The sequence below is a fragment of the Myotis davidii genome, unplaced genomic scaffold, assembly GCF_000327345.1.
Source record: "Myotis davidii unplaced genomic scaffold, ASM32734v1 scaffold159, whole genome shotgun sequence".
NCBI classification, from domain to species: Eukaryota; Metazoa; Chordata; class Mammalia; order Chiroptera; family Vespertilionidae; genus Myotis; species Myotis davidii.
Window position 1 is genome coordinate 823555 of NW_006291231.1, and position 11531 is coordinate 835085.

Consider the following 11531-nt stretch of genomic DNA (forward strand, 5'->3'; position numbering starts at 1 on the left):
TCGCTTGGAATTGGTAGAGTAGCCTCTTGTAGTAGGTGTCCTGTAGGGCCCAGTGGCTCAGCCTCCCCAGTCATCTGAGCTGGGCATTCTGGCTGTGCCCCTATGTGGGCTATGTGCACTATCTTGCTGTAGTTGAACTTTGATTGCTGTTGGTGTTACTGGGAGGAATTGACCCCCAGGCCAATAGCTGTGAGAACCAGCTGGAACTACAGTGGGAGAGCTGCTGTGCATGAGACACCCTTATGGAGCAGGACTTGCTTCAGTGGGGCTTTGGTGCTCACTGAGTCTTTCCCTTGAGTGTGTGGCTTATGGATGTGTAGAGTTGTAATCTGGTATGGTCTTACACTGACCACTGGGGACATTGGCTCTTGGATCTCCAGGGAGGTACAAAGTCAGCCACTGCCTGGGGCTACAGAGAGATCTGCAGATTCCTCCTCTTTATATCAGGTTTGGAAGTTCCTAGATGAGGCCAGCTATGAAGCAAGGCAGGCTGCTGCTGGTTCTGGGTCCTGGGCCTTTTATTGATAGGTTTGGGGCTCCCTGACCTAAGTGCAAGTTGTTTGAGAGCTTTTAGCCTGAGCTAGGACAAGCCATTCATACACAAAAGCCACTCCACACAGCTTGGGTGGGATTGTAAATTGGGTGGGGTGGAATCTCAGTGAATCACCAAGTCAAGCAAACAGAAGCAGTCATCCCTGTGACCAGGAAGGTCCCAGAATAGGAATAATAATCCCTGCGAGCACCTCCATCTGGGAGAAAGCCACCCATGAGTTCCTGCCCCAATGACAGACAATCCAGTTCCTCTTGGTATGTGTCTGTGTCCCCGAGAGCCTGGCACTGGTGTTGGAGCTCAGAGGAGGCAGGAACTTATAAGTTCAGTTCATGGTGCCAGCCTTTTTAGAGGAACAGCTGGGTCTCCAGCAGCCTCTGTGTCACTAACCCCCAATCTGCACTGGTTTTTACAGCCCATAGTTCTTACTGACCATAGGGATTTCTTTTTCCAGCTCTGGGATCCTGGGCAGGGGGTCTGGTGTGGGGCTAGGTCCCCTTGCTCCTCCGGGCAGCCTCCGCAGAGGCGATTTCCCTCCCAATTATAGAAGCGGCACAAGTGGTTGTCACACCAGCCCTTTCCGTGCCTCCACGCCTCCTACCAGTCTCAGTGTGTTTTCTTCTTTACTTCTCTAGATGTAGGACTTCCATTCAGCTAGCTTTCCAGTGGTCCTGGATGATTGTTGTTATGTATTTTAGTTGTAATTTTTACTGCTTAACATTTAAGCCCATTCCCTGCCAAAGCATTCCTGTGGGCATGTTCTGAGTGTGCCCCTGGCATTGGCACCTCTTACCCTGTCCACCTGTGAGCAGTGGCTGAGTTACATTTGAAGAGTATAACATGAACTAGGGTTCCAGTCTTGAATAGGAAAAAGCCAACTATCCTCATTAAAGAAAGAAGAAAGAAAAGGTTGCCACCATTTTTGAGTATTTCCTGTGTGTCCTAGGCTTTGTGCTTAATGTTTAACAAACACATTCTCATATATAATAAAAACTCCATCCTTATTTAAGTGATGATAAATATGTTAATTAATTTAAGTAAGGTGATCCCACAGGGATCAGACATATTCATGTCCCTAAAACACTCACATGACTTACATTACTTTCTCTTTTCATGAATCTTCTGGTGTTGGTGTTGTTAACCTGTAACCAAAACCAGTATGTAATCTTTCTCACTCTTCAACTGAGTACCATAGGCTTTTTATCAACTTACTTCTAAAAATTGTGTGGCTTATGTTCTTCACATGAAAACAGAAATAACTTTGACCATTCTAATGACGCCTTCTGACATAATTGGTGAAATTTGAAGGATGCACAAAAACATTGGGAATCATGAACTATGTAGTCTTTGTGCAAATTTGTCTTTGCATTGAGTCCTACACTTGTGTATAACTCAGAGCAAACTGTCAGACTCTTCCACAGCCGAAGCAACACATGCTCTCCATAGGGTTGGCGTGGTAAATCTCATGGCCTGCTTTCATTTGTTCATATACACAGCACGTTGTTTTAGTGCAGCCATGAATCTCCTTGTTTTAATGAGAAACACTACCAGATCATAAGAAATCACTGAGTGACTCACTTTGCATAACAAGCATATAAAATAATTTCTAACAACTTGAGAATAATTATAAATATTTATAATAAGGGTTGTCTCTTTGGTGGGATTAACATGTCAATCTACACTACTTAAAAGCTATATTCTTCTCTGGGCTTTATGATCTGAGTTTTTTATAGTTCATCAGATACTATCATAAAATTTTAGCATATTTTATGAGAATTTAGGGTGAGAATACTAAGCAGGATATTCTTCTTTGAGACATTGCATGACACAGTACAAAGAGGAAGGGCTTTGAGGTCACACAGTGTGAGCCTAAATCCAAGCTCAGGCAATGGATCGCCTGGGACTGGGAGCTACTTATGTAGTCCCTCTGAACCTCACCTTTCTCATCTGTAATGTGTGGGAATGATCACTATTCTAGGGAGTTGCTGACCTGAATGTTCAATTAGTGCAATGCCAAGGACACATAATGGTGGTTATTACTTTTAAAAACTGGATTTATTGAGAGTCTGAGGTCAAAACATAGTAAATGGGGGTTGAAAAGGAAGTAAAAAACGTGATGGTCAAGCAGTGTCATCTCAAGGTAGTTTAACTTCACTGCACTTCATTATTCATGAGAACTTCTAAAATAGAAATAATAATGTGTCATTTTGAGTAGAAGATAGCTAGTGATTAGAGCTTGGAGTCTCGTTTATAACTGTGGGAATATACCAGATTCAACAAAAGGCCAGTGGGATAATGGCTGCTTGTGCAGCACATAAAACTGGAGAAAATGAGTTGCTGATGTGGACTCATTTTTTTCCTCACTCAACAAACATTTGTTGATTTCCTAACACTATTAGATGCTAAAGATACAAAGAAAAAGAAGTGGCAGATGCCCTCTAGAAGCTTCCAGACTTAGGCTAAAAGAAGCCTTCAGTTTTGAACCCCCTTTTTCTTTGTCACTACCTCAGATCATTGTTCCTCTGTGTCCTTCAGATACTCACATGCGCAGTACATGCTATGGTGGAATCAAGAAGGGAGTGTGTGTCCGTCCCTTCCCGGGTGCGGTGACCAAGTCCGAGTGCTGCTGTGCCAATCCAGACTATGGTTTTGGAGAGCCCTGCCAGCCATGCCCTGCTAAAAACTCAGGTAGTCCCATTGGCTGGTTTCACACCTGATAAAGAATCTGGAAATGTAATATTAGATATTTGGCCAAGGAGTACGTCAAGTCTGACGTGTTTTGTCATTATTTTTAATTGAAGAAAAGAAGTCCAAACCTGTGTTGGTATGTGAGACAATTAATGAGATTTGGCTTGTATTTACCTAAAATCTCTAGATAAAGAGAACACATGGTGAATAGAAAAATGTATTTGTTGATCCAATTATGATTGCTAAAGCAGATTTTGTACATGGATGTATTAGTCTCAATGTCTTTGATCTCAGACAAATAGCACAAAGTTTACTTATTGCTTTCAAGATTGTAATAACTTTACCAGAACATGATTTTATTTATTTATTTTCATCTTAACACAAAATGGTCTTTTATCACAGTCTATCAGTAATTACAGGGTCTTAGGTTGATATGGTTGATCCTGTTTACTCATACTAAACCTGTATTGAATATATAAGCCTGTGTTGAGTATATGTAAGCAAAATGTGGATTAAAAAATATACACAATCTTTTTTTTTAAGTTGGAGATAGTTGAAAATATAGTGTAGTAAGATTAACCCTTTTAAAGGGACATAAAGAACTGGGAGAGCATAAAGGAAGAAATAGTTGCCTGGGGAAGCTGGGAAAGAGAGGGGCATAATGTTTATTTTGGTCTTGAAAAAAAAAATAAGAACTTCCCATGAGAAAGATAGAAGAGAAGCACTCCAGCAATGGAAATGGCTTGTCATTCCATTAAAAATCCTAAATGGATTGTTCAAACCTTAGCAAAACAATGGGAGTTCATCTAGAAATAAATGAGAATATAAGATATGAAAAACAAAGCATTTACATCAATGAAGACCCTACCTATGCACAAATTTTGTGTACCAAGCCTCTAGTTCAGCAATTCTCAGCCTGTGGATCACGACCCCTTTCGGGGTTGAATGACCCTTTCACAGGGGTCGCCTAAGACCATTGGAAAACACATATATAATTACATATTATTTTTGTGATTAATCACGATGCTTTAATTATGTTCAATTTGTAACAATGAAATTGGGGGTCACCACAACATGAGGAACTATATTAAAGGGTCACGGCATTAGGAAGATTGAGAACCAGTGCTCTAGTTGTTGATAAATGTCAGAAAAAAATATGAAGTTAGCTCCCAACATTATATTTTATAAAAATTATTTTCTTATAGGATATATAAACTTTTGTTTATTTTGTAATGATAAAGGGTTTTCAAAGAAGACATTAAAGACTAAAACATATAAATTGGAAAATATTTTTCTTAATGTATAAGGAATTTACATTAATTAATAAGGGAAGTTGAAATGCTCTTAGAAGTGGCAGTGTGCACAAATAAGATTTTACAAAGTAGAAATACAAACAGTACATTACCAGATTTTAAAAATGCCCAATCTTTCTAAAATTAAAATAAGATGTGCTTTTTGTTTATTAGATTATTGATTGATTTTTCCCAGTGTTCAAGAAGGTGTACAAAATGGATATTCTCTTATCCTGCTTATAGAAGGGTAACTTGGCACAATTAGGGAGAGAAGGACTATTATTGGAATTCTTGTAATAATTATGTGCTAAAAAAATAGTCTTTTTTCATTTTAAAAACTAATGCATGTAATTTTCTCAAATGATAGTTTTGGAATTTTGTAAGTAACTTGTATAAAACAGATATAGTTTAGAGTATTTAATTTCTCTATTTGTTTTTATCATATAGCTGAATTCCATGGTCTATGTAGTAGTGGAGTAGGTATCACAGTGGATGGAAGAGGTAACTCTATTCTATTCTCCATGTTATAATAATTATATAATTGTATAGCTTTATGATTCTGTTGTAACATTATGCATATGATTACATTTAATATTACAAAAATATATTAGGGTAAAATGATAAGATAAATTATTTCTTAGAACAATGATTATAAGCTAGATTATGAAGTGGCATGCAGATGCACCTTTTTCATAGTGGATGTATCTGTTAAATATTCATTGTTAAAAATGTCAGGAACAACTACACCCATGATTTTATGGAGACCATTGCTTATGAAGAGGCTACAGTTAGTATTTAGATTAAAAAAATAAAGAGTGTGTAAATTTTTATTTAAAAATTAAAAAATGGTACTGACATGGTTTAAAAAAATGTTTAAGACGTATTTGATATGGAAGTTTGCAATATACTACCCTAAAAATAAATTGTTAGGACTATTTATGCCTAAGAATACTAAATTGTTTTTATATAACTAAAGAAATGAAATTTATTAAAGTTTTCTTATTTTAAATTTAGTAATATGTTTAACAGAATTCTAAAATGGAAATTTAAGTATTAAATACATATGTGTTTATATTTTAAGTTTACTTTATATGTTAATATACATATAGTTTCATTTTTTAAAATAAAACTATAGAGTGCTGTTAATCTTCATTTTATTCTTCATATATATTCTTCTACTTTTATGTCTGAAAAGACTTTAGATAAATTTAGGTTAGTTGACAATATAATCTATTATATTGCAATGAATATCATAAACCAGAGTAAAGAAGAAAACTTTTAAAATGTGTTTCTTCCAAAAATAAAATGTAAAGGCTGACATTTCTGGAGTGTTTAGGGTCTTCCAAATTCTAGAAAACAATAGCTAGCACCAAAATTTGAGCATAGTGACCAAAAATTTATTTTATCCCTATTCTGTATTTTATTCCACCTCAGCAAGGCCTCCCCAACAGAGCCAGCCACCTGTTAAAACTGCTTTGTTGCTCGTGCAAGCTCATCCTTCCTCAAAGTCCCACTGCACATGGGTGACAGAAAGTAGACATGTTCATGGCTTATTATAAAACATCATGTTCTCAAGCATCCATGTTTTAGCTGTTCTCTCCATTAATTTCAACAACAGAAAAACATTCATTAAGTATCATACTACTTAGTTGACTATAAAAATATGATCATGAAATACAAGTATTCCATGCCTTTGGGGACCATGAAATTATATAGGCCACCCTAGTAAATCTTTGTCTTTTGCTTAGATGGTTATAATACCTATCATGATGAGTTTTTCTTTGGATTTTGAGCCAACCGCCTATACATTTCTTCATTAATTTTATCATAAATACAGGCACATCACATGGTTTAATTCTTTGAATTTATGCCAGTTCCCTTCATTTTCCTTATGGCTTACCAGGAAAGTGTCTTATATTTCTCAGTTTTATTCTTACTCCTTATTTTCATTTCCTTTCCCTTCCTGAAAGGTAGGCAAATTGTGGGTTTGCCAAGTTAAACACTTCATATGTTGAGTGATCTTTATTAGACCTGAATGTATCAACAAATGATAAAATGTCTATGAGCATTAAACTTTCAACATTTGATGCAGATATCAATGAGTGTGCTTTGGATCCCGATATATGTGCCAATGGAATTTGTGAAAACTTACGTGGTAGTTACCGTTGTAATTGCAACAGTGGCTATGAACCAGATGCCTCTGGGAGAAACTGTATTGGTAAGTTATTTGTTATATTTATATAGGAGCCTTTCATATAGTTTAATCCCATGGATTGTAGGAGAAATCAAAATACAAATAAATTTCTAAAACTATAAATCTTACAGTTTCCCTTGTTTCCTTCTTAGTACACAAACATATAAAAATTTTGGAGTCAGACAAATTCTGTCACACAGTAACAAACTTCTTAGTGGCACAGCTTAGTATTTAAATTTGTCTTTTCTCAAATGAATGGGTATATACTAAATGAATAGGGCAGTATGGATAATTGTAAGTTAAGAAAATAAAGTCTTACAGGTTGACAGACTTTAATTTATATGCTACAACATATCTAAACGTGCTCACTGAGATGGTGTCTCGTTTTGTAATTTGTAAGAGAAATAGAGGCCCAATGCACGAAATTCACGCAAGAGTAGGCCTTCCTTCCCCCAGCTGCTGGCATCGGCTTCCCTCTGGCCGCAGGCAGGCACCCAGGATCCGGGCTCTCCTCCATGCCCAACTTCGTCTGGAAGGATGTCCAGCCTAATTAACACATGACACTTTTATTATGATAGGTGTTTGAAAACATTCAAGTATGTAGTTCATATATTCAAGAATTTGTGAATAGTCTAGATTTTCTAAAGAGAACTTGAGTTCACTTTCCAAAATGAATGTTATTCAATCCATCATTATACAGAATAATTTTTATATCTAATCACTGATGAATCTTGCATTCAAATCTTGATTATTATGATTAGAAAGAAATACATTTTTCACCCTGGCTGGTGTGGCTCAGTTGGTTGGAGCATCATCCCATGCACTGAAAGGTGGTGGATTCGATTCCCAGTCAGGGCACATACCCAGGTTGTAGGTTTGATCCCCAAATGGCGTACATGTGGGAGGAAACTAAACGACATTTCTCCCTCTCTATCTCTTTCTCTCTCTTTCCCCCTTTTCCTCTCTATAATTTTTTAAAAATTTTAATACATTTTCCTGCATTCATGGTACTGGCTCTTATTATTGAATATGTCCATTTGATCTTGAGTTGAAGAAATACATACAGGTGGATATATAAAACTGTATTAAATATCAAGTACTTATAATAGAATTTGACACCTAGAAAGAAAGGCACTAGCCAAAGATTATTGAACATCTACAAAATATGCAAACCAGTTAGCTTTTTATTCACCAAAAGCCAAGTTGCTTCCAGCATACCTTCCAAGTACAGTTGGGCACATAGGCATCTACTGAAAACAGATCAGTGAGCATTCCACATTGAACACCATTCATGGCACTGCTTAACTCTTTAAATTAGGTGTATGCATAATTTTGATTAAAATTACAACTAGATTTTTTAAAATGAAGATGAGGCCAGGTTCCAGCTTTCATTTGTTAGGGCTGCAGTAACAAAATACCAAAATCTGGGTTGCTTAAAATACCAAATTTATAGCTTATAAATTTGTCTTATAGTTTTGGAAGCCATAAGTCCAAAGTCAAGGTGTCCACAGAGCCATGCTCCCTCTAATGGCACGAGGGGAGAAGTCTTCCTTTCCTCCCGTAGCTTCTGGTGTTTGCCAGGAAATCCTCGGCATTTCTAGACTTGCAGATGTGTCACTGTAGTCAGATGTTCATCCTTTCCCTGTGTGTCTTCACATCATCTTCCCTCTATGTGTGTCTGTCTCTCTTTCCCCTTTTTATATGAGCACCTTTCAGTCATGTTGGATTACGACCTACACTAATGACCTCATTTTAACTGGATCACCTCTATAACAGTCCTATTTCCAATAAGGTCACATTCTGTGTTAGGACTTCAACATAGCTTTTTTGAGGAACACAATTCAGCCCATACCATGGGGGAATGGGTAACTAAATTGTGATGCAGGCATTTGATAAAATAAACAATAGGGGGAAATTATGGTAAAGCTTAAAATATAATGCTGATTTTTAAAAATAAAGATTCAGAAATGGAACAAAAGCATAATATCCAAAGAAAAAAAGATCAGATAAAACACAAAACGTTAATATTAGTAGTAGTGATAGAATTATGGGAAACGTTTTTTCAATCTCTGGTTTCCAAATTTTTACAATGTGGTTTGGTCAAGAACAATTGTTATTTGCAAGGCTAAAAATGTAACTTTCAGTGAAAGAAACTCTTCATCCCAAATTGCAATTTTAATTTTTTCTGTTATTAATTATACTTGCAAAAAATAAAATTCAATATCAGCTTCTTAAATTTGAGCTTTAAATATCTTCTAGGCTGTTCTAGACTGTTAAAAGAATATATAAATACATCATTAATTTCTATTAATGATTAATTGTTTCTGGGGTAAAAACATAATGAGAAAGGATTAGTAAATACCTTTTGTTTAACTGCCACTTAATGCATTTTTATTAGAATTTTAATCAAAACATTTTTTAAAATTGTTATTTTTATTACACATAAGCAGGCATATATAGGCAAATGAGTTTTGTCTTTTAATCAATTTCATCAGTACTAAAATATATATAATATAATACCACTACAGGACAGTAAGCAAATGAAGAACAAACCAGTAATGTATCTTTTCCAAACTACAACATACTCCCCAGGGACTTCAAAACATCTTAAAAGTGGCCACCAGCATAAGAATTTGCCATTTGAATAAAACTGAATATATTTTGTTTGGGATCAAAGAATGTGCTGTGACTACAAAGAGACTATGTCAAGGAGAGGGGTGAGAAAAAAGAAAAAGAAAACATTGCTGGCCACTGGGCTGTATGTTTCAACATGTGTATCTCCTGTCTTCTGATGGTTGCTTCCAGACATTGACGAGTGCTTGGTGAACAGACTGCTCTGTGACAATGGCCTGTGCCGGAACACACCTGGAAGTTACAGCTGCACATGCCCCCCTGGGTATGTGTTCAGGACTGAAACGGAGACGTGTGAAGGTAAGCGCTGTCTCCCTTGCCTTAGATGTGAGTAAGCAAGCCCCTAGCGAGGCAAAACTGTCAAGTATATCGACAAAGTAATATAGTAAAAAGAGTATTGTGTGAATATTTTTTAAGAATTTATAGTGTCATTCAGCTAATCTTCCAGTTTTAGAAATAATGTGCACCTAACACAGTTTATGACTACTATCAGTTTTGTTCCATTCAGATAAAATAACAACAAACATTTGGAACATTTTGAAGTCTGAAAACAAAAGTGAAGAAAAAAATGAAAGGAACCAATTTGTTTTACCTGCTAAAATAAGATGTCAGATATTTGTTTACTTTGTTTTCCCTTTTTAAAAACTACTTTGACACATTAGGGGAACCGGAATTGTATTGGCATATTCAGCTCTGAAGCATTTTACTTATGAAATGATTGCTATACCTCAGAGGCTGGCCCAGAAAATATGGGACCTGAGTAAAAATGGTCACCTTAATTAAATTTATAGTCTAAAAAATTGTCCTTTTCATTTGATCATTTAAAAGTTATTGCTTGGGCTTGTCACTCATAAACCAGTGTTTAAAAGCTTATTTTCTTTTAACCACATTTTTCTGCAGTAGAAGTTACATGAATGAGTTAAATGCTTAGGGAAGGACTCGTTTTTAGTGAGATACCAGCTAAGTAATAGTGTATCCAATTATGTTTTTGTTTCCTGATCAAAGTACTGTGTATTTCAGAATAATTTGTTGTATGACTACTAGCCATTGTTCCTTTTAAGTCTCACTATATGAGCTTACAGAAGTGTCCCATGACACTATCAAATGCAATAGCTACTTCCGAATAGTAATTTTTTAAGAAGAGATTATATCTTTAATTATTTTGAGTAGCCCTTTCCTTATCTGTTAAGTATTGGTTTCTTAGGACTCCAAATCCAAGAAAACTGCAATGGTAATATTATGCAAAAAGATGTTAACATTCTCTCTTCATCTTATTGTTTAACTTCAAAGCATTCTTGTGAACAGAAACAAGTTAGGACTGGAACAAGATGCCAGAACACAAATGATTCAGCTGAAGTCAATGAAATGCAGTTACAAAGTGCAAACCTCAATTTGAGTTGAATTGGAGAGACCACTGAAAAACAGTAATTAGCCTGAAGAAAGAAAGAAAACAGTGTAAAATACAGTTTTTGTAATCTTAGTTCTGATAACTCTGTCCCCTCCTGCCCACCCTATTTTGCAGAAGCTCCTTAAAAAAAAGGAGAGAGCTCATTTGTTTCCCAGTTAAAGTACCTGAAGGTTCATCTTCTCCATAGATGACCAGGGGCACATTTGAGAGTTTAGAATATCTTTCTGTAAGATATAAAAGCTCTCACTTTAAACTAGCTCAGGCTTCTAAATATATTCAACCAGAGGCTTTATTTTCTAGGACCCACTCCCACCCAACCCAACCTATTATTCTTCAAAATTGCTCTGAGAAACATACTCTGTAAAAAACCATTCTATACCCTCCATGAGTAGGGATTTTGGTGGGTGGGAGTAGAGATTTCCAGAGTTTATTAATCATTTCTTTCTTTATTCCCACTTGCTTCCCACTGTCTTTTATCCTTTTGTCTAGTGTCTGTTGAAGGATAAGCTTCTGTTAAATGTTAAGAACCTCTGGAAGCAAGATCGGGTTATACTAGTTTCTTGATGTACCTAGGAAGCTGATGATTACTGCGGCTGCAGCAGCAGTACCCTTCAGGGCTATTGTGAGAGATACATTTAATGGAGAACTAAATAGACCAGCGGTGGGCAACCCCTGGCACGCGTGCCAAACATGGCACGCCAGTAACTTTTGCTGGCACGCAAAACCCTCTCTTATAATCTTCCATTTACAAATTTTCTTAATATCGCG

General features: G+C 36.3%; 1 protein-coding gene across 1 annotated transcript in view; it reads left to right on the forward strand.

Annotated features, from left to right (window-relative positions):
* Positions 1–11531, forward strand: part of FBN2 (fibrillin 2) — a 248313-nt gene that overhangs the window by 147102 nt on the left and 89680 nt on the right. Inside the window, exons 16-19 of the mRNA XM_006764368.2 lie at positions 3086–3238; positions 4978–5031; positions 6623–6748; positions 9530–9655. Of these exons, the coding sequence (XP_006764431.1) occupies positions 3086–3238; positions 4978–5031; positions 6623–6748; positions 9530–9655 (459 nt within the window). The remainder of the gene's footprint in view (positions 1–3085; positions 3239–4977; positions 5032–6622; positions 6749–9529; positions 9656–11531) is intronic.